Source organism: Amblyraja radiata, chromosome 15 (assembly GCF_010909765.2).
Source record: "Amblyraja radiata isolate CabotCenter1 chromosome 15, sAmbRad1.1.pri, whole genome shotgun sequence".
NCBI classification, from domain to species: domain Eukaryota; kingdom Metazoa; phylum Chordata; class Chondrichthyes; order Rajiformes; family Rajidae; genus Amblyraja; species Amblyraja radiata.
In genome coordinates, this window is record NC_045970.1 from 14,025,419 (window position 1) to 14,049,649 (window position 24,231).

Sequence of the window (24,231 nt, forward strand, 5' to 3'; positions counted from 1 at the left end):
AGAAGATAGAGGGACCGTATGGGGGTAAAGATCAAGAACAGACCCGGGTTGATATGGAAACCGTAGGGGAGCCAGGCGAGTCCACAGGTAGTCAGCCTGAAGTAGCCGGCTGTGTTCCAGGGCGAGGACTGGAAGCAGCGGAGAAGGATGCTGACTCCAGCCCTCCGCAGGCAGGTACCGTAGACTGCCTAAGAGAGGCAGAACTAGCAGAAGCAGAGGAGATGGAGGTATTACCTCTGGTGTGGGAACCCCCGGTCAGACGTAGGAGTGACAGGGTCACTAAACCCCCAGTAAGGTGGTCCCCATCCCTAATTAAACCTAGGGCTAGGGCCAGCCACAGGAGGGCCGGGAAGGAGAGTGGCCGAAACAGGGCACTACGGAGTGCGGCTGGAGGGAGCCCAGTCTCCACAGGGAACGTAGGGGTAACTCAAAACCCCGTAGTGCAAAGGGAGGTGAGGGGCAGTCAGGCCCCTCGACAGGAGGAGTTCTGGCCTGCACGAGTGGGCCCACCAGAGGGGTGGCCCCAGCGTGACGGGGACCAGTTATGAGTTGGCCACCCGGAGACGGGTGGCGTTGTATATAGCATTAGTTTGTGTGTAAGTAGATGTAGTTAGCGTAATTAGATAAGGTTTTGTATAGCTACAGGGGAGTACAGGGACAGACAGTACGGGATCGAAGGGATGTGCTGTGGAAAAGTAGACCACAACAGGCAAAAACAAAACCCCAAATGCCATTTTAGGCGGATAGGTCTGTGGAGGCAAGGAGGTGTTTTGCTTTGTTTTCCAGATGGATAACCCCGCCGTATGGATGATGGCAATGATGTGCCTCCGGATGAGCGTGGCGCGTCGCGGGGTCACGGAGGAGTCCATCGGATTTGACTGAAGTGCGGTTACCCGCATGGTGCCCCCGCGAGACGGAATTAAAAGTCATGTTCCAGAAATTCCACAACCTGGATTTTGGGGACATAGACATAGAAGAGATGTACCGCGGGGGAGGGGATTTCACTTTGGGGTCCGGTAGGCAAAGACGAGGGGTTGTTAACGACGGGTTTACAGCATTTAACACGGGGACATCTATTATTAATAGCATGGACAACGTAGAACTGGCCTTGCAGATCAATCAGTTGAAGGGCCAGTTAAGAAAGGTTCTGGGGGAGGAAAATGCGGTGGTAGGATCGGGACTACACGAAGAGGTGGCAATGACTCTACATCTAAAAGAAATCATAGCACAATTGGAGACACATGCAAAAACGATAAACGCTTTGATTAAAGAGGACCGGAATGCGTCCGATCAGGCTGCACAGAATGAGGTGTGTGGGCTGTATGGTGCGTGGTTGTTGGGGGAGGGGAGGAGCAACCTGGAAGACCTGAGGCAAGGTCGGGTCCCCTCCTGGATAAGCAACCAGCACCTAGCAGCGCTACACCCTTATAACAGCACTTTGAGTCCTTGTCAGCTTCGTGTGGCCTCCGAGGCCTACCCGGTACCGGTGGATTGCGGAAAATCCAATCACACCATAATGGGAGTGGTCGTAAGAATCCCGGTGATGGGAACCTCGGCACGACCAGCTCCTCTGTACCGAGTGGAGAACGTGGGAGTTGTTCGTGGGGGGGTGCATATTCGTTACGGGAAGGTCCCGCCCTATGTCATAGTGAGGGAGCAAGCTGTGACAGGCATTGACCTTTTGGGTTGTCGGAGCCGGGGAGCACAGGTAATCCTGTGTCCCCAGCACATGGGCGCTGAGGCTAGGCCTCAGTGTGGGTTCAGGACTGTTGGGGCACAGCCTATAAACTGCACCATGGAGGCGATGGCGGCAGACCATGTCCCTCCACAGGTGGCGTATATAGGCAGTGGGACGTACTGTGTCACCACAAGTGCCCAGCGGTATCAGCATGGATCACAGCTGTGGTGCCTGATACCGCACAGCAGCTTCTGCTTTAAACCCAGGGCAGAAGTCCATGTGGCACAACAGCGAATATTACCCATCCCGGAACCTTCTTCGGTTCACCTCTCGGTACGAGAAAATGTAACTGACTTATTTAATTATGTTGCCCATTTTGGGCATGATATTCCCCCAGTGAATGAAAAATTAAAAGAGTTGCTGGTGGCGGTCGAGTTGTCGCACAAACACTTCTTCTCCCTGGAACAAAAGACTCTGGATATCGCCAGGGAGATCGAAGAGATCAAGTCTCCAAGTTGGTGGGACCTGGAGTCCTGGATCATAGTACCAGCATGGGTCCGCATCGTGTCCCATGTTCTGATCATCTGCCAGATGATAATTGTGGTGTATTTGCTATGCATTAATTGCAAATTTAAAAGGCGGAGGAGGATGGCCAAATTACAACAGCTGGTAAATCGAGCCGCCCGACGTCACCATAACGACACCCCATCACTGTAAAATGTCTGTACTCTAGTGCAATAGTTTTTGTACATAAGTTGTAATCCCTGCATTTTCAGGGAATGGTCGTGAGGGTACTGTATGGTTTGTGGGATTGATGTAAAGTAAAAGGTGTATAGTGTAAGTTAATGTGCTTCGAGGGCCTAGTTTAGCGATTAAGGGGGCTTTCGGGGTACATAATTTCACCTTCTCACCAGGAGTGTTTACAGCTCTTGAGGCTGGAGGATTGCCCACTAACTTTGTCAATCGACACGGTCCGTGCGAGCCTGGACGTGTCGTAGGGGCATGTAAGTTATTTGGGCAAATCCTCCAAAATTATGGAAGAAATTGGATAAGCACATGGATATTTTAAAAGACAAATTTGCTGGCTGCAACGGAAACCCCCCCCCCAATCCACATCAAGAATCAAACCCGTCTGGCCTGTGGACTTGGACATCACACAACGGTGTGAACAGGAAAGGCTGAGACGGAGATAACGAGATTCTCTTGGATACACAAAGGGAGGAACCAAGCCTCAGCAGACGGTGGTAAACAGGCCAGCACAAGCACAATCACCATCGGGGATGATAACGATCAGGCTGAGGGATCATGACATCAGCAAACCCCTTATCATCGGAAGCCTATTGTTCATGCCAGATCGAAACTGGGAAACATCAAAAGAACCCCTTTTATCCAGAGGACCACCTGGGGGTTTCAAAGGAAGCTCAGGTATAAAAGTCGAAGTCAAGCCAGAACTCTCTCTCTCTTCCTGCTCTTCCTGCTCTGCTGGACAGCCCGTGAGCCTGCATCGACTTAGCTGTGAGTATCTTGGTGACCTGGTGAAAATTCCCGAAATAGGATAGAGGTCGAGGGGGAGTAAACTTGTGTTAAAGTAAGTTTCACGACGTGCCCGTTAGTTTTCCATCCATAGTCTTAGTTTAATGCATAAGTTTAGCCACTGATTATGTAGTGTTGGTGAGATTCGATTTCTCATTGTTTAATAAAGCCTGTAATTTAGACTTGCTTTGAGTCCATCTTGGTTTCTGTTTTCTCTCATCAGCACACTCTGGTCAATTCAACCTTTTTATCATATCCCACCATAATTCCGAGGTCTAGAACCTAGGGGAATCCTTTTTGTGGAGTAAAGGGAAACACAAAACCCCTACAATCACCATGGTCAGTGTGGACTTGTTGGGCTTAAGGGCCTGTTTTCATGCTGGATCTCAAAACTAAACTAAACACCATACAAAACTAGTGTGCAGGAACTGCAGATGCTGGTTTACACTGAAAGTAGACACAAATAACTGTAGTAATTCAGCAGGTCAGGCAACATCTATGAAGAAAAGAAATAGAAGACATTTTGGATCAAGACACTTCTTCAGACCCAAAACTGTAATGCTGTGGTGGCAGAATGAATAAAGTTTCTGCATTGTCTAGCCCTGTCCCACTCCTACAGCTACCTCTGTCTTCCATCAACTTCCGAAGACCTTCCCATCATCTGCTCAAATGTGAGTCATGTCAGGCATACCCATCATCATCCACTCCCTAGCCCCCGGATCCTAATCATCAGTCTGACCCTCACCATTAACCCTGTGCTGACCCATCATCTGGTCATCTTCTGCCGCCTCACTATCTGCGTGGCTTTTCCTCTCACCCCTCACTGCCCCCACCACTTCACCTGAACATCCTCCACTGCCAACATTTTCTAGCCCACCCTCACCGAGTCCGCGCCGACTAGCGATCCCCGCACACTAACACTATCCTACACACACTAGGAAAGATTTACAATTGTACCAAGCCAATTAGCCTGCAAACCTGTACGTCTTTGGAGTGTGAGAGGAAAACAGAGATTCTGGAGAAAAGCAACGCTGGTCACAGGGAGAACGTACAAACTTTGTTCAGACAAGCACCTGAAGTCAGGATCAAACCTGGGTCTCTGGCGCTGTAAGGCAGCAACTCTAGCACTGTGCCATTGTGCCACCATTCCTAGGAATAAATGAATGTACAAACATAAGGGTTTTATGGCAGCTTGTTCTTATGTTGTGATAACCATAAGTCGGGTGCTGGTAACTCATGACTAGCCTCTAGATACTATGTAGGTAGTATCGTGCATTTGAATACACATGGAAGGGTTGTCACCCAGTTAAGGACTCACTCAATCCAGTAATGTATCTGACTCAGGAACTGACAGAGTGAGTTTCAAGGTTATATTAATCAATTAACACCGTTTCTGTATCAATACAGGGCTTATATATTTCAGATTAAGGGACTGGGGATAGGGCTGAGAAGCTGCCAAGCCTTCTATGAGGCAATTGGATGGAGTGTCTAGTGGGTGAAACCCAATTGTCAGATGAAAATACTCAGGGATATAAAATGTTTTAACAAAGAAAGAGGAAGCAACTGTTGAAAGAATGGCAACATCCTGTCCAATATGTCCTTTAATCTCCATTGGTAACTAAGTGAACTGTCTGCACAATACCAACCACACCGGAAATGGTTCATCAAGATGTATGTGAAATGAAAACAACTAATGAAATGTCAGATTGAAATGGTCAAATATATTACAATGTCTGTCCATTGGGAGAGGTCCAATGCACAAACTAATAATATGTCCAGATTGAGGATATTTCCTTCTCAATATAAGGAATTGCAAGGATTAGAATAATGAAAGGCTGACTAAATCAGATCCATCAATTCTTCTGCATGATTTAAAAAAAGGAAATGCTGGAATATTTCAGCAGGTCAGGCAGCATCTGTGGAAAGAGAAACAGTCATCTTCAGATCTAGGACCTTTCAACAGAAGTGAATTAAAGAGATGCAATGAGTCGAGTATGAGTAAGTAATTTGTTAGGTGAAATAATGTGGAAGAATGAGGCTTCTTCTGCATAATGTGTCAATATGCTGTAACATTTATTGTTATATTGTTTAGTGTGGTCTACTCAACATAGGACATAGAACCCATACCAGTACAGCCCGCCATGTTTGTGCCCAGCATGATGCCGTTAAACTGATTTCATCTGCCTGTACATGATCCATATTCTGCAATTACCTGAACTTCGATGTGCCTATCAAAAAGCCTCTTCAATGCCACTATCTTATCTGCCTCCACCACTACTCCTGGCAACATTCCACACCCTCACCATTGTGTAAAGAACTTGCCCCACACATCTCAGTTCAACGTTCCCCTCACCTAACAGCTATGCCCTCTAGTGTAGGATATTTCCTCCCTAGGAAAAGAGTTCTGACTGTCTACATTATCTATGCCTCTCATAATTCTATATACTTCTACCAAGTCTGCGCTCAAGAGAGCTTTCATTATACAAACTATCTGCAGGAGCTGCATCTGTGATTGTTAAAGGAACAGACCACACTTTAGCTCCAAAACATGGAAATCATGCGGGACTTTTATTGCCTAATACCAACGTGACTTCACATTGAATCCATTAAACGTGAGGTAAACCATCAGTCATTTAAAGCAGGAGAAGGGATGACAAACAATGACGAAAAACTGCCACCACAATTGAATAGCAGAGGCATCATCAAAGGCCAGGTGTGAAGTGGAAGTGTCTCAACCTCCACGCCACCAAAACCTACATTCATACGATTCAGGAAGTAGATTAAAATTACAGCAGCAGTTAAGAGTCCGATATGAAAAGATGAGTAAAGCAGTTGTGTACACATTCGAGCCAAAGTAATGAGTCATCGGTGTTCCAAAACGTAACCACCAGCACAACGTTCTGTCTCCATCTCCTGCCCATGAGTGTTGGGGTGGACGGAGATCAGATGCAGGGCCGACAGACCCACAGCCGTCACACTGACCGAGGGCAGCACTCTGCTGAAGCGAGACCTAACACACACACACCTGGGCTTGCACCCTGCTCAGGCAGCTCCCATTAAATGTTGCTAATTCACCCAGCACATTACTGCCTCATTACTTATGCAAGATGCAAGATGGGTTTATTGTCACATGTACCATAAGGTACAGTGAAATTTGAGTTACCATAGGGCCACACCAAGTGAAAAGTAGTAAGATATACAATCACATCAAATTAAATTTCACATAAACATCCACCACATCGGCTCCACATTCCTCTTTCTGGTGGAAGGCAATAAAGTGCAATCTCTCCCTCTTTATTCTCCTGTGATCGGGCCTGTTGAACCATCTGCGGTCGGGGCCCTAAAATCTCCCGCAACCGGCCATCCGAGGCCCTTGCGTCGGGGTGATGGAACTCCCACATCGGGATGGTTGAAAGTAACCATGGCTTGGAGCCCAGACTCAATCTCTAACCAGCAACTGCGATGTTTAAACCAGGCTCCACGATGTTAAAGACCACAGGGACACCCGTGGTTGGAGCTCTCCACAATCAACCCCCAGCAAGGGGATCGCAGCTCTACGTTGGTACATCTGCGCAGCGCCTGCGTTGAAGCGCCGGGTCGGTCTCCGGGAGAGGTAAGAGATTGCGCTCCACGATGTTAGGCTGCAATGGGGGACGGAGATACAACACGGAAAAATCACATCTCCGTCGTGGTAAGTGGTTAATGTTTCCCCTAAAGGGGCTGTCCCACTTGGGCGACCTAATCTGCGAGTTTAGAAGAGTGTCTTCGACCTTCAAACTCGCAGCATGGTCGACACGTGGTCCTAGGAGGTCCTAGCTAAATTGGACCAGTCAGGACTTCAAAATGGGGTTACGTTTCAGAGCTTGCTGGGAGATTTGGTCAGATTGGGAATGATCTCTGCAGAGCTGGGACAGGCTGCGAGAGGTTCCAGAGAGTCTGCAGCTTAGGTACAATTCATATGCAAAAGGACAGGGAACCTGCAAGCCTTGTCAATCTGACACAAAATGCATAGAATGGATTGGGTGGTTGCAAACGAGATATACACTTTGTAAATAGGTTATATATAATGTTGTAGAATCTGACTCTGCTGGATGTTTATTGGATGGGGTGTTAAGCTATGCCTTAAAACTCTGTAAATCAGGTTAAATGTTGCTAAGTTGACTTCATCTCGAAGTCTGTTGTGAATACAATGAGTTGAACTGTTGTATCATTGGGTTTGGGAAAGGTCTGTTATGTATGGGGTTAATCGATATCTGTAATTGGGTAAGTGTAAGACAACCGCCTGTGTGGTTCATCCCACAGGTTCGCGGGGCATATAAAAGGGTCATGATCACGAAGCTCAAGGTCGATCCTCAGGAGAACTTCTGGAGTGTCTCTGTCTATGCGAGGCCTAGAGGGCTTGAATAGACATATACAGGGATCGAACCTGTGGTGGGGATAGGTACAGTGTTTGATCTGTGATGCGCTTTTGGTAAAATACATTTTATTCATTTCAAGTGCTTGATTCAGTGTTTTTACTGAAATTAGACTGGGGGGAAGCTCAGAAACAAGCAATTATCAGCTGGAACTGTTCTTCATGCTTGAGGGAAGTTCCCGAATACTCGTGGCCTCAACTAGGTCGCAGAATATTTTTCTGCATGTTAAAACATTTTCTGCAAGTAAAATTGGGTCGACATGGTTCTTTTTAACTAGTAGTGCAGTGAAGTGGGGTCGCTGTTTGGTTACAGGCATTCGAAGGCAGCGTGATCAATCTTCTTCGCTCACCGGGCATTTTGATTGGCTCATTAGTTTTCAGGACCAAGGAAGACCTACTGGTAGGTAAAATGCCCGCTAAACTTTATTATCTATATTACTAAAAGTAAGATCTTGACCCCTTTTGACTAACTGCGATGTGATTTCCGAGAGAACATTGCCACTTACGGCTGTCAATTTTGGCCACCTCGCTCAGAGCCCCCCTCTGCCAGACTGGACCAGATAATTTTTCCCATCGATGAAAAATCAGAGAGATATTAATGTTTAAAGATTTTCGCCATTCTCTCTGCTGCCCCTGCTGGTGGGAGGGGGGGGGACTATAAAACCCGGAAGTGGTGTGCCTCACTCAGTCTCTGCAAGATGGAGGAAGCGAGAGGGCACATCTCTCTGAGCTCTGAATAACACTGAACACATATCTACTCAACTGTGAGTGTCCTTAATGTGGTTTCAAAATGAAAATATGGTTGCTTTGAAATGCTGCACTGCAAAAAAATGGCTGTTGTTGGTGGTGGTAACTGCTTTGAAAGACTGCACTGCAATAAAATATGGCTGATGTTGGTGGTGGTAACTACTTTGAAAGGCTGCACTGCCAAACAAAATGGCTGTTGTTGGTGGTGGTAACTGCTTTGAAAGGCTGCACTGCAAAAAAAATGGCTGTCGATGGTGGATGTAACTGCTTTGAAAGGCTGCACTGCAAAAAGAAATGACTGTTGTTGGTGGTGGTAACTGCGTTGAAAGGCTGCAGTCCAAAAAAATTGTCTATTGTTGGTGGTGGTAACTGCTTTGAAAGGTTGCACTACAAAAAAAATGGCTGTTGTTGGTGTTGGTAATTGCTTTGAAATAATAATAATAACAAGTAATAATAATAATAACAAATGGCGCCGGTGAGACGGCAGCCTGTCGCGTGCAGCTGTGTGTAGTGTGTATGTTTATTCAGTATTATTTAGTATTATTAGTGTGTATGTTTATTTAGTATTTTACTAGACTACGTATAAGTGTTATAGCTACAACTATTTCGTCTTGTTGAGTTCTTAATCAAGACTTAACCATACTATCTGGGGGAACGGGAGTGGAGTGGAAATATGTGCCTGATATCGGCCAGTCGGACGGAGCTAACTGCCGTGGTATATACCCGTCAGGAACTGCTAAGCCTGGTACATGGCTCAATATTCGGGATTCGACATGACATATCGAAGGAACTCTTACAGAGGGGACATCGGGGAACGCGTGCAGGGGTGAAGAGAAACAAGAGGAGGTTGGCGAGAACATGGAGAGAGACTTTTAAACCAGCCCTACCATCTATCACCATGGGAAATGTTCGCTGCCTAACGAACAAATTAGACGAATTAGAAACCCTGGTCAGGTACCAGAAATTGTACCGGGAGAGCAGCATCGTTAGCCTGACAGAGACGTGGTTGACGCAAAACACGCCCGATTCTCTGATCAGTTTCACCGGCTTCAGGACGATACGAGCGGACAGGGACACCGGAGCGAGCGGTAAGCAGAAAGGTGGGGGGCTTTTACTGCTCGTCAACAACAAGTGGTGTAACCCTAATCACGCTACTATCAAAGAACAGATATGCAACAAGGACATTGAACTTTTAGTGGTTAGTTTAAGACCATATTACCTACCCAGGGAGTTCACTGTGGTGGTAGCCATTGTTGTTTACATTCCTCCATCTGCCAAGGCGGAAGTCGCGTGTGACGTGCTGCACACCACTATCGCGAGACTTCAGTCCAAGTACCCAGAGGCGTTCATTGTTGTGTCTGGAGATTACAACCATGTCTGTCTCTCTAAGACTTTGCCCACTTTTAAACAGTTTATTGACTGTACAACTAGAGGTGATAAAACGCTGGATCTCTTGTATGCAAATGTGAAAAATGCATACAAATGTACTGCACTGCCCCCTCTTGGTCGATCAGACCACGACATGCTACATCTCTCTCCCTCCTACACACCAGCTGCCAAGAGGCTGCCTGTCACCACCAGAACATCAAGAGACTGGTATCCTGAGGCAGATGAAGCCCTGAGGTGCTGTTTTGAGACAACAGATTGGGATGTGTTCTGTGAGGAGTATGGGGAAGACATTGACGGCCTAACAGAATGCATTACCCATTACATCAATTTCTGTTATGATGACATCATGCCATCCAGGGTAATTCGTTGCTACCCTAATAACAAACCATGGATTACCAGCAGCCTGAAGGCCTTACTAAATGAGAAGAAAAAGGCTTTCAGGGAGGGCGACAGGAATAAAATCAAAGAACTTCAAAAGGAACCGAAGGTGAGGATTAAGGAGGGGAAAGAAGCTTATAGGCTCAAACTAGAACGACAGCTGCAGCAAGATGGAGTGAAGCAGGTATGGGCTGGAATGTGAAAGATCACGGGCATGAAGCAGAAGGGCGGTACACTGCCTGATGGTGAACAGAGTCTGGCTGATGATCTGAACAGATTTTTCAACAGATTTGACTGCCCCACACCACCCCAGCCTCCCCCACCTGGTCTGCTGACCATTGCTGCTTCCTCTCCACCTCCCCTCCCTCTCTCCAACACTCCTGAGATGTCACCTGCACGGAGTCCCCTCTTCCCACCTCCTACTCCACCAGCAGCCCCACCTATGACTCTTCATACTGCTCAGGTCAAGATGATGCTGGACAGACTGAAGCCAGGGAAAGCAGTGGGGCCCGATGACACCAGCCCAAGGCTACGGAAGACTTGCTCTTCAGAGCTGTGTGGTATCCTAACACACCTGTTCAACCTGAGCTTGCGTCTACAGAAGGTTCCAAGGCTGTGGAAAACATCTTGTCTGGTACCTGTCCCAAAGAAGACCCATCCCACTCACCACAATGACTACAGACCAGTAGCGCTCACCTCACATGTTATGAAGACATTTGAGAGACTTGTCCTCTTCTACATCAGGACTAGTGTGTCAACTCAAATGGATCCTTTACAGTTTGCATATCAGCCTAACATCAGTGTTGATGATGCCCTCATTTACATGCTGCAGAGGGTGTACACACATCTGGACACTACTGATGCATCTGTAAGGATTACATTTTTTGACTTCTCAAGCGCCTTTAACACAATTCAGCCCCGACTGCCAGGGGAGAAGATGGAGAAGATGAAAGTGGATCCATCACTGGTACTGTGGTGTTTGGATTACCTTTTCCTCAGACCACAGTACGTGCGCCTACAGAACAATGTCTCAAGCACCATCCTGAGCAGCACAGGGGCTCCACAAGGAACTGTGCTGGCTCCATTCCTGTTTACCATCTACACAGCGGAACTCCAATACAACACCAACAGCTGCTTTTTGCAGAAATTTTCGGATGACACAGCTGTTGTCGGCCTCATCAAAGGGGGCAATGAGGAGGAGTATAGAGACATAATAAGCAACTTTGTGGAGTGGAGTGCACACAAGAACCTCCATCTTAACACCACAAAAACCAAGGAAATAGTTGTGGATTTCAGGAGGGGGAGGAGGAGGACTCAACCAACACCAATCACCTTTAGGGGCACTAAGGTGGAGGTGGTCGCCAACCACAGGTACCTTGGTGTGCAGCTTGACAGTGAGCTGGACTGGAAGAGTCATATGGAGGCGGTGTACAGGAAGGGACAAAGTCGACTGTATTTTTTAAGGAGGCTAAGGTCATTTAACATTTGCCAACCCCTGCTGTGCAGTGTCTACCATTCAGTGGTGGCCAGTGCTCTGTTTTTTGCTGTGGCCTGTTGGGGAGATGGCGCCCGCATAGCGGACAAAAACAGACTGGACTAGCTGATCAGGAAGGCCGGCTCAGTGGTCGGGGCTGAGCAACGAACGGTCCAGCAGGTGGCAGAGGCCAGAACTCTGAACAAACTGGGTTCAATAATGACCAACCCCACTCACCCACTCCACGCCCTGAAGGTGATCAAGAGCAGCATCTTCAGTCAGATACTGATTGCACCAATGTGCAAAACTGAGAGACATAGGAAGTTTTGTATACCAGCTGCTATAAGGTTATATAATGCGCATAAATAACTGCACTTTAGTATTCATTCATTGTATTTTAACTTGTATTTTAACTTGTATTTTAACTTGTTAAGTATGGAAGCTATTTGAGGAAATGTGTGGTGTTATGTCTGTCTTGAAGCTGTCATGGCACTGTAATTTCCTGTAAAGGATTATTAAAGGTATAATTTTTTTTTAAATTTAAAAAACAATAAACTTTATTATGGACTTGAGGTCCAGACAAGGGGAAACATTACATAAAAATGCATTGCATATTAAAAAATATCGTAAAGTACATATAAAATCTTAGTATATTACTTATAAAAGCATCATAAATTATATATTAAAAAAAACACAATACATGAGTTAAAAATCCAGATTAAAAGAATGATCAGTGTCCTACAACGAGACAACGATACCAGTGTCTCCACAGCTGGGATTCATAACGTGTAGTTCTAACCCTTATGTTTGACAAGGCCACAATAATTACATCAATATATAGATTAAGGCTGCACTGCAAAAAAAGTGGCTGTTGTTGGTGGTAGTAACTGCTTTGAAAGGCTGCACTGCAACAAAAAAAACCGGCTGTTGTTGGTGGTGGTAACTGCTTTGAAAGGCTGCACGGCAACAAAAAAATGGCTGGTATTGGTGGAAACTTGACAACTTTCTGTTTGCACTGAATATTAATTTTAGATAAAACGCTACCACTTACGGCTGTGATTTTTGGGCATCTTACTCAGTTCCTCGCCACTCATCAGGTGCAGAGGATTCTTCCCATCAATGAAAAATAAAAGTGTTATTAGTGTTTAAAAAAATGTTGTGAATCTCTCTCCTGTCAATCACACCATGAAGGTCACGCCCCTTCCAGTTGGAGGGGGAGGGATTATAAAACCCCTAAGTGTGGGTGTGGCTCAGTCTCTGCAAGATGGGGAGAGAGAGGTCACGACTGTCTGAGCTGTGAATCAACTGAACACACTGAATGTCTATTGAACTGTGAGTGTGGTGTTTATGGGGTGCTTTGTGTGGTTATATAGTGGTTTTATGGTGGTTTCACCCTGCTTGAAATGGCATAAAACGGCATTTGAGTGTGGTGGCCTTGCACCCTGCTTGAAGTGGCATGAAACTGCACTTGAATTTGGTGGCCTTGCACCCTGCTTGAAATGGCATGAAACAGCACTAGCATTCGGTGGCCTTGCACCCTGCTTGAAGTGGCATGAAACTGCACTTGTATTCAGTGGCCTTGCACCCTGCTTGAAGTAGTCGAAAACTGCACTTGAATTCGGTGGCTTTGCACCCTGCTTGAAGTGGTAGGAAACTGCACCTGAATTTGGTGGCCTTGCACCCTGCTTGAAATGGAATTTCAAGGAATACTGCTAGCCCACCAGCTGGATCAGGGCTGGATTGACTGAGCTGCCACCCCAATAATCCATTTGGCCCACAATGTCCATACTAACCAGTCCCTTCAGCCCACAGTAATAATAATAATAATACATTTTATTTATGGGCGCCTTTCAAGAGTCTCAAGGACACCTTATAAAAATTGAGCATGTAGAGGAAAAACATGTAAGTGGAATGAAATAAATAGTAGAGACATGACTAGTACACAAAGTAAAGACAGAATTCAATACAAAACACAGTATGAGGCAATTAATGCACAGATGAAAAGGGACGGGGACGTGGGGCTAAGGATAGGCAGAGGTGAAGAGATGGGTCTTGAGGCGGGACTGGAAGATGGTGAGGGACACGGAATTGCGGATCAGTTGGGGGAGGGAGTTCCAGAGCCTGGGAGCTGCCCTGGAGAAGGCTCTGTCCCCAAAACTGCAGAGGTTGGACTTGTGGATGGAGAGGAGACCGGCTGATGTGGATCTGAGGGACCGTGAGGGTTGGCAGGGGGAGAGGAGGTCAATGAGATATGGGGGGGCCAGATGGTGGAGGGCTTTGTAGGTGAGGATCAGGATTTTGTAGGTGATCCGGTGGGAGATGGGAAGCCAGTGAAGTTGTTTGAGGACTGGAGTGATGTGATGCCAGGATTTGGTATGGGTGATGAGTCGGGCGGCTGCGTTCTGGACCAGTTGGAGTCGGTTGATGTAGGTGGAGCTGATGCCAAGGAGAAGTGAGTTGCAATAGTCCAGTCGGGAGGAGATGAAGGCATGGATTAGTCTTTCAGCAGCGGGCGGTGTGAGAGAGGGTCTGAGTTTGGCGATGTTGCGGAGATGAAAGAAGGAGGTTTTAATGACATGGCGGATGTGAGGCTCAAGGGAGAGGGTGGAATCAAAGATCACGCCAAGGTTACGGGCCTGGGGAGATGGGGAGACAGTGGTGCCGTCGATGGTGAGAGTGGGGTTATTGATTTTGCTGAGTGTGGCTTTGGAGCCTATGAGGAGGAATTCTGTCTTATCGCTGTTTAGTTTGAGGAAATTATGTTGCATCCAGGTTTTTATAGCTGACAAACAGGAGTTGATATGGGAGAGGGGGGGGTTGTGGGGGGATTTGGTGCCAAGGTAAATCTGGGTGTCATCAGCGTAACAGTGGAAGTCCAGATTGAAGTGGCGGAGTATCTGACCAAGGGGGAGGATGTAGATGATGAAGAGGAGGGGGCCGAGTACGGAGCCTTGGGGAACGCCTTGAGTGACTGCGGGAGTAGCAGAGGTGTGGTTGTGGAGAGAGATGAAGTGAGATCTGTTGGAAAGGTAGGAACGGAGCCAGCTGAGTGCAGAGCCTTCAATGCCGAGGTCTTTGAGTCTGGTGAGCAGGATGTTATGGTTCACTGTATCGAAGGCTGCGCTCAGGTCGAGGAGGATGAGGATGTTGAGTGAACCAGTGTCAGCAGAGGTGAGGAGGTCGTTGAGGACTTTGAGGAGAGCAGTTTCTGTGCTATGGAGGGGGCAAAAGCCAGATTGGAGGGGTTCAAGTAGGTTATACGCAAGGAGGTGGGATACGCTCCAGGGTTTTTGAAAGAAAGTGGAGGTTTGAGATTGGGCGGTAGTTAATGAGAGAGGAGGGATCAAGACCAGGTTTCTTTAAGATTGGTGTAACGGCAGCAGTTTTGAAAGCGGAGGGGACAATTCCTTGGGACAATGAGGAGTTGAAGAGATTAGTGAGGTAGGGATAGAGAACGGGGAGGCAGGACTTCATCAGGGGAGTGGGGAGAGGGTCGAGGGAGCAGGTAGTGGGTTTGGAAGAGCTGATGAGTTTGGAGATTTCAATAGGGGTGACCAGGTCAAACTGGGAGAGGAAGCAGTGTGGAGGAGCGGTAAGGAGGTCAGTGGAGATGTTGAAAGGAGGGGCCTTGGTAGGTGGTGGAGTAGATGCTGGGGAGTCGGGTACAGGGGATAAAGATTGATAGATGGTGCTGATTTTATCAGCGAAAAAGTGGAGGAATGAGTTGCAGAGACCCGGAGTAGAGGTAGGGAGAGTGTTGGCTCGAGGCTTGAGGAGGTTGCCCACTGTGGAGAAGAGGGTTCTGTGGTTTAGGCAGGGATCGGTGAATATGGAGGAGAGGTGGGCAGATTTTGCAGCAATGAGAGCATCTTTGTAGTCAGTGAGGTGGAGTTTGTAAGCTTCAAGGTGGACTGTGAGAGATATTTCGCTGACAGTACCCATACTAGCACTCCAGAAAGCCCCTCCCCCCCCCCCCCCCCCCACTGGCCACCAATATTGGAATTGGTGAAGTGGAATATTGCGTTGGGGGACCAGCCCTCCCGTGTGAACATGGGACCCAATGGGTCCCACTTAGTCTAGTACTTAAAAGTGTCTCCACTCCTTCCCGCCCCCCCCCCTTCTCTACCCTCTCTCCCCTTCTCTCTTTCTCTTCCCTTCTCTCCTTCTCTCCTCTCCCCCCCCCCCTCCCCCCCTCCCCCCTCCACTCTCTCTAAAGGACTTACCGTTACTGTGAAGATGTTTTACCTTCCTCTTCATCACTGGTGTGAATTTCAGACAGCGCTCTCCCGCTTTCCCTGGCCCCCGCCGTTTCGATGTGTTTGTGTGTGTGTGTGTGTGTGTGCGGTCATTCGATCCAGCTCGCGGTTTCAATGCGGACGGGTCAATCCAGCTCGAGGTTTTCCAGGCGAGTGACCTCAAGCTGGAAGGTCGAAGACGCTCTTTTTAACTCGGGGATTAGGCCGCCAAATGGGACAGCCCCTGAAACCCATCCCCCAACTCCCCCCCCCCACCCCCCCCACACACACACAAAACAAACCAAGAACACTAAAACATACTTTTAACACATACTTAAAATAACTAAACAGAAAGAAAAGACAGACAGGCCGTTGGCTAGGCAGCCGTCGTCAGCCCCCCTCGGATGTTTATTCTTTAATATTCATTTATTTAAGCCTCTTGGAACAGTTTATGAAAGCCTGGTCTTCTAAGACAACTGACCAAAGGATTTGGACAACATGCCCAGTGTGGAGGCCACGGAATTAGATTAAAGAGTGCTCCCTCTTAAGGCAGAGATAGACAAATTCTTCATTAGAATGGGTGTCAAGGGTTATGGGGAGAAGGCAGGAAAATGGGGTTAGGAGGCAGAGATCAGCGATGATTGAAATGGACCCCCTCCCATGATCATATTGAATGGCGGTGCTGGCTCAAAGGGCCGAATGGCCTACTGCACCTATTTGATATGTTTCTTTGACCCAAAACATCACCCATTCCTTCTCTCCTGAGACGCTGCCTGTCCCGCTGAGTTACTCCAGCTTTTTGTGCCTGTCTTCTGAAGGTCATGGAGGCGGAATGGTAAAGGTGCGAATCCATGGTCCTTCACGACAATGTTCCCGCACAGGGAGGCGCGTTAATCCCCATCCCCATCCCGATCTGGAACAGATCAGTGTGGGCTGGTTTTCCACATAGGCTGGGCAGAACAGGTTGAGCAATGGCTCCCAGTACAACGGCTTGGGGGATGAACCTGGGCGGGGAGAGTTGGGGTTGAGGGAGAGGGGTGAGGCCACGCTCGGTCGGACGTTGGTGGAGCGGCTGCAAGATGCGCTCTCTCCAACGTGCCACGCAGATCCCAGTACATCCACTTACAGGCATCAATGATCAGCCCGATCCCCAACCACAGGCTTGTGAATGGGGGAAATGCAGTCACAGTCACACACACACACCAATACACACTCACACCGACGCAGACACACGCACACACTGACACACACACACACACACACACCAACATACACACACGTACTCACTGACATACACTCACACACGACACACACACGCACATACCGACACAGACACACGCACACACTGACACACATGCACTAATACACACACACACACACTCACACACACTCACACACAACACACATACTCACACACCGACGCACACAGGCACACATGGAACATAGAATCATAGAAAATAGGTGCAGGAGGAGGCCATTCGGCCCTTCGAGCCAGCACCGCCATTCATTGTGATCATGGCTGATCATCCCCAATCAATAACCCGTGCCTGCCTTCTCCCCATATCTCTTGATTCCACCAGCCCCTGGAGTTCTATATAACTATCTATTAAATCCATCCAGTGACTTGGCCTCCACTGCCCTCTGTGGCAGGGAATTCCACAAATTCACAACTCTCTGGGTGAAAAAGTTTTTTCTCACCTCAGTCTTAAATGGCTTCCCCTTTATTCTAAGACTGTGCCCCCCGGTTCTGGACTCACCCAACATTGGGAACATTTTTCCTGCATCTAGCTTGCCCAGTCCTTTTATAATGTAATATGTTTCTATAAGAGACCCCCTCATCCTTCTAAACTCCAGTGAATACAAGCCTAGTCTTTTCAATCTTTCCTCATATGATAGTCCCGCCATCCCAGGGATCAATCTCGTGAACCTACGCTGCACTGCCTCAATCACAAGGATGTCCTTCCTCAAATTTGGAGACCAAAACTGGACATAATACTCCAGATGTGGTCTCACCAGAGCCCTATACAACTGAAGAAGAACCTCTTTACTCCTCTGCTGAAATCCTCTTGTTATGAAAGTCAACATTCCATTAGCTTTCTTCACTGCCTGCTGTACCTGCACGCCAACTTTCAATGACTGGTGCACAAGGACACCCAGGTCTCGCTGCACCTCCCCCTTGCCTAACCTAATCCCTTTGAGATAGTAATCTGCCCCCTTATTTTTGCCGCCAAAGTGGATAACCTCACATTTATCTATATTATACTGCATCTGCCACGCATCTGCCCACTCACCCAACCTGTCCAGGTCACCCTGCAACCTCCTAACGTCCTCTTCACAGTTCACACTGCCACCCAGCTTTGTGTCATCCACAAACTTGCTCGTGTTGCTCCTAATTCCCTCTTACAAATCATTTATTTCATTTTATTTATTTTTTGATTTTTATTAGAAGCAATTGTACAAAGAGAAAATAATCGACTTAACAGTTATACAATTTTCGTACTGCTTCAGTTTTAACATTTTATAAACTAACTAGACAAATTGGGGCCAGTTGGGTCCCAGCATCACACGGGGGAGCTGGTCACCAACGCAATATTCCATTGCTCCACCAATTCCAATATTGCTCGTCAGTGGCGGCGTTCTCTCGGAAATCGCAGCACAGTGGGCCAAAAGCGGTCAAGATCAGACTTTTAGTAATATAGATAGATAACTCAATCGGAAAAAAAGAAAAAGGAAAAAAGGGAAAGAGAGAAGAAAAGAAAGAGACAAGAAAGAATTTCAAGAAAGACACGGAAAAGAAAAAAGAAAAACTCCAATATTGCTCGTCAGTGGGGGGGGGGGGGGGGGGGGGGGGGGGAGGGCTTTCTGTTGCACTAGTATTGGTGTTGCGGGACGAAGGTACTGGTTTCCAGAGGGCTAGTATAGACATTGTGGGCCGAATGGATTCTTGGGCTGGCAGCCAACTGTTGCAACGATTTTAAAAGCCAAGCCAAGGCAAACAATTGGGCAGCAGCCACCTGACAACCAAAATTCATTTTGTGAACACAAACTTTTTAAAAAGGCGAGGCAAACAATTGGGCAGCAGCCACCTTAGAGCTGCATAGAGGGGACTCATCGTGGAGTAGACGTGCGTTCAGTGTTATTAGCAGCTCAGAGAGCCATGACCGTCTCACTCCCTGGATCTGGCAGAGACTGAGTGAGGGATTACACTTCCGGGTTTTATAGTCCCTCCCCCCTGCCGCCAGTGGGGGCAGCAGACAGAATGGCGAATATTTTAAAAACATTAATATCTCTCTGATTTTTCATCGATAGGAAAAATCCTCCAGTCCCGGAAGGTGAAGCGGGGCTCTGAGCGAGGTGGCCAAAAATAACAGCCGTAGGTGGCGGCGTTCTCTCGGAAATCGCAGCACAGTGGGCCAAAAGCGGTCAAGATCAGACTTTTAGTAATATAGATAGATAACTCAATCGGAAAAAAAGAAAAAGGAAAAAAGGGAAAGAGAGAAGAAAAGAAAGAGACAAGAAAGAATTTCAAGAAAGACACGGAAAAGAAAAAAGAAAAACTCCAGAGCTAACAAAGAAGTGAAAGAAACGGAGATATATCCCACTGCCCTTCCATCACCCGACCCTAGCATCGGTTTTGAGTTTGTGTTCAACCATTATGTTGTTGAAGAAATTCAATAAAAGGAGACCATATTTTGCAAAATTGATCTGGTTTGTCGGTCAAGACAAGCCTTATTTTTTCTAGATGTAGTGTCTTTTTCACCCAGAGAGTTGTGAATTTGTGGACTTCCCTCCCACAGGGCAGTGGAGGCCAAATCACTGGATGGATTTAAGAGAGAGATATAGATAGAGCTCTAGGGGCTAGTGGAATCAAGGGATATGGGGAAAAGGCAGGCACAGGTTATTGATTGGGGACGAACAGCCATGATCACAATGAATGGCGGTGCTGGCTTGAAGGGCCGAATGGCCTCCTCCTGCACCTATTTTCTATGTTTCTAAAGCAATAGGGAACAAGATGCTAATTTCTGTATGAAAATGACCATAACTTTTTTAATATAGAAGATATGAAAGTGAATTAGGTATCAAATTAAAATTCTGTTCATGCTCTATGTGATGGGATAAATTACAGGCTTGATTTATAAAATCTCAAAATTTTGTAACATTCCTATACACACACTGACACACACACACACACACTGAAGAAGGGTTTCGGCCCGAAACGTCGCCTATTTCCTTCGCTCCATAGATGCTGCTGCACCCGCTGAGTTCCTCCAGCAATTTTGTGTACCCACACACACACACACATTGACATACACACCATATCACTCCTAAATACAGATCAGAACATTTTAGCAAGAACTTTAGCAAGATGATTGAGTAAATACATGAATAAATTGATAAATCCGGACCAAACGGGGTTAATACCTAAAAGACAATCATCTAACAATTTGAGATGCCTTTTTAATATAATGTATTCATACAAAACGGAAAAGGAAGACTAGTCAGTTATATCTCTGGATGCAGAGAAAGCATTTGATCAGGTAGAATGGCAGTATTTATACAAAGTACTCCAAAAATTTAATATGGGAGAGAATTTTATCAGATGGGTGAAATTACTATATGATAAACCAATGGCAAGAATACTAACTAATAATATATTATCTTCTAAATTTCAATTATCGAGGGGCAATAGGCAGGGCTGTGTTTTATCTCCCCTGCTATTTGCACTTATGATAGAGCCGCTTGCTGAAAGGATAAGAAGGCATCCAGATATTCAGGGATGTAATACTAAGGATACTATTAATAAAATATCACTATATGCAGATGATATACTTTTATATATTACAAACTCCCAAACGAGCATCCCGAATTTATTGTATTAGATTTAATAGAGGAATTTGGCTCTTTCTCCGGTTATAGAATAAATTGGAATAAAAGTGAAATTATGTCATTAAAACCCCAGAAAGCGAATGATCTATTAAAATTTCCATTTAAAATCGCAACGGAAAAATTTAAGTATTTGGGAATTCAAGTTACTAGAATATATAAATCATTATTTAATGCTAATTTTATACCATTATTAAATACATTTGACTCACTGATTAAATTTTGGAGAACGCTCCCACTGTCACTAATCGGCAGAATAAACGCTATAAAAATGATAGCGCTACCACAAATAATATATTTATTCCAATCTATACCGATATATATACCAAAACACTTTAAAAAAAAATTAGATTAGAATATTTTTAATTTTATTTGGGATTATAAAGCACATAGAATTAAAAGAAATCACTTGTGCGAACCCAAAGAGGTGGGGGGGGGGGGGGGGGGGGGTTTGCATTACCTAATTTTCTATACTATTATTGGGCAGTACATATTAAAAATATAATTTATTGGTTGGACAGTCCTGCTCAACAGTTGGAATGGATAAGAATGGAGAAAGAGGATTGCGCCCCCTACGAACTAGGAGCGATCATTTTTTCCCCAATAAAGCTGAAGAATATGTTATGTAAGAAGAATCCAATTATACAAAATACAATACGAATCTGGAAACTAATAAAATTAACTTTAATATTAAGAAATTTATCAGCGTTAACACCAATAGTGAATAACCCAGTATTTAAACCATCTGGTATGGATAAAACATATAAACAATGGGAAAAAGTGGGAATTAAAAAGGTAGGTGATTTGTATGTATTGGGAAATTTATTATCATTTCAACAACTAAAATCAAAATTTAAATTGAATAACAATCAATATTTTAAATACCTACAGGTATGTGACTTTATGAAGAAATATATACCAAGATACCAAAGTATAATTTTAGACCCACTGGAAGAAGTAATGAATGTCAACAAAATTAATATCATACTTGTATAACAGTATTTTAAATATAGAATTACCATCAACAGAGGCAATTAGAGAAGACTGGGAAAAAGAATTAATGCTAAAAATCTCAAAAGAAACATGGGAAAAATATTTGATACATATACATAAATGTTCGATCAATGCTAGACATAACTTAATTCAATTTAAAATATTACATAAATTAAATTATTCCAAAACTAGGGTGAATAAATTTTATCCAAATATTTCTCCCATTTGTGATAAATGTCTTTCTCAAAATGCCAATATTACGCACTCATTTGTCTCTTGTTCAAAACTTTATAAATTTTGGTGTGATATATTTGATATATTCTCAAAGCTATTTAAGACAAAAATGGAACCTAACACTGAAATGATTATATTTGGAGTAAGTAGAGATGGGAACAAATTAAATACACACCAAAACTCATTTTTCAATTATGGGTTAATAACAGGAAAAAAACGTATACTTAAATTTTGGAAAAATGCTAATATACCAACATTTAAAATGTGGATCAGTAATATGCTGGACACAGCACATTTGGAAGAAATGAGACTCCTCCTAATAGACAAACAAGACCTATTCTTAAGGAGTTGGTCCCCATTTATTGATTTCTTGGATTCATGTGGTGACATAGTATCATGAAAACCAACAGTTTCAGGTATGGGTGAAAGATGATTTAGAATATTTAAAAAAAAAACATCTCACTGTGGTAATGGAATAATCTCCCTCCTGCTTTCCTTCTTCACTGTGAGTGAGCAACAGCGGAAATTGGAGGAACAGCACCTCATATTCCGCCTGGGGACCTTGCGTCCGGAATGGCATTAACATTGAATTCTCCCAATTTTGCTAGCCCTTGCTGTCTCCTCCCATTCCTTAACCCTCTAGCTGTCTCCTCCCACCCACCCTCGGGCTCCTCCTCCTCCCCTTTTCCTTCCTTCTCCCCCCCACCCCCCATCAGTCTGAAGAAGGGTTTCGACCCGAAACGTCGCCTATTTCCTTCGCTCCATAGATGCTGCTGCACCCGCTGAGTTTCTCCAGCAATTTTGTGTACCTTCCTTCTTCACTTATTCCTTTTCTTTCACTTTTTCCTTATTGGTTTTTCACCCACGCTCATTAATCTACTCTTCACTTTTCACAACCTCTTTTTCCTCTCTCCTTTCTCACTTCTCTCTTTAAATAAAAAAGGGAAGTTGTACAGAGAATGTAATATGTTAACATCGTTTTGTACCAATGCATTGTACTCACTTCTAATAAATAAAATTAAAATAAAAAAAAAAGACATACACACACACACCGATGCACACACACTCACCGACGCACACACACTGACGCGCACACACACATGCATGCACACGTACACATCGGCACAAACGCACACACACAGGCACACACACCCCGACACACACGCACATACACACACTCACACACACCCACACTTCAACACACTCACACAAATTCACACACACACACTCACACATACACACTCACCCACCCGCCCTCACACATAAACACACACTCACAAACACAAGCTCACACACACTCATTCACTCACAAACATCGCCATCTGCTCTATTTACTGCATCATTTATTGACATCCATGAACAGAATCTCACTCACTGTCCCTGCTCTCGGAAGCCAAAAGCCGATTCTCCGGTCAGATCCCGTTAATCGCCTCGTTCAGTCTGAGGAAATGCTCCGTAATGTCCTCTTGGTGTCTTCCCTTCTAATAAATGTCTTACACTTCTCCCCAGAGATGCTGCCTGTCCCGCTGAGATTCTCCCGCTGTTTGTGTCTATTTTACACTTCAGTGACCCAGCGGCACAGACTCTGCCTTGAATTCGTACCCGATCCTGGAATCACCAACATTATGTTTCATAACCATTATGACCCCAATATCTCCAGGAGTTCTGAGATCCCAGGGCTAAGTTAAACTTCCCGGTTACAAACGTGTTCCCCAAATGCCCACAAACCCGAGATCAGACCAAACTGCGGACCCCAATGGTCACAGAGACACATTAGATGTGTCTGGTTCACTTGCCCACGCTGACGTTACTGTCGTTGTCTCAGAATGCCCAGATTTCTAATGAAACGATATAAAGTGAAAATGCAACGCACCTCATGATGCTTGTTGACGATTGCCGCTATGCCTCAGAGCTCAGCAGAGAGCGAGTGGACACGATCCAGCTCTCTGGTCACTTTTATAGTCAGTGGGCTGGGCTGAGATCTACAAATTATTGTCTGAAATGGGAAATCGAAACTGAAACCGACAAGCCTGATATTCCACTAGAAATGAATTGTGTGGTGGGAAAGTTTCATGTTTCCATCAACCAGGAATGCTGAATACATTGGGATTGGCAGCACAGTGAGGTGTGTCCAGCTCCCAGTTCACCACCACACTATTCTTGCTAAACGTGTAGGGCCAACATTTGAATTCAGAATGATAATCACAACAATGTTGAAATTCCAGAATTGTGGATTTCTCCCCCAAGCACTGTTGATGCAGTCCAGTTCTTG

The 24,231-nt window shown here is 45.5% G+C and overlaps 1 protein-coding gene across 1 annotated transcript in view; it reads right to left on the reverse strand.

Annotated features, from left to right (window-relative positions):
- The window catches only part of LOC116981660 (interferon-induced protein with tetratricopeptide repeats 1-like), a 38,946-nt gene extending 14,990 nt beyond the window's left edge, over positions 1-23,956 (reverse strand). The window contains exon 1 of the mRNA XM_033034748.1: positions 23,833-23,956. Within this exon, the coding sequence (XP_032890639.1) occupies positions 23,833-23,837 (5 nt within the window). The 5' untranslated portion in view covers positions 23,838-23,956. The remainder of the gene's footprint in view (positions 1-23,832) is intronic.
- Positions 23,957-24,231: the final 275 nt, after the last annotated feature.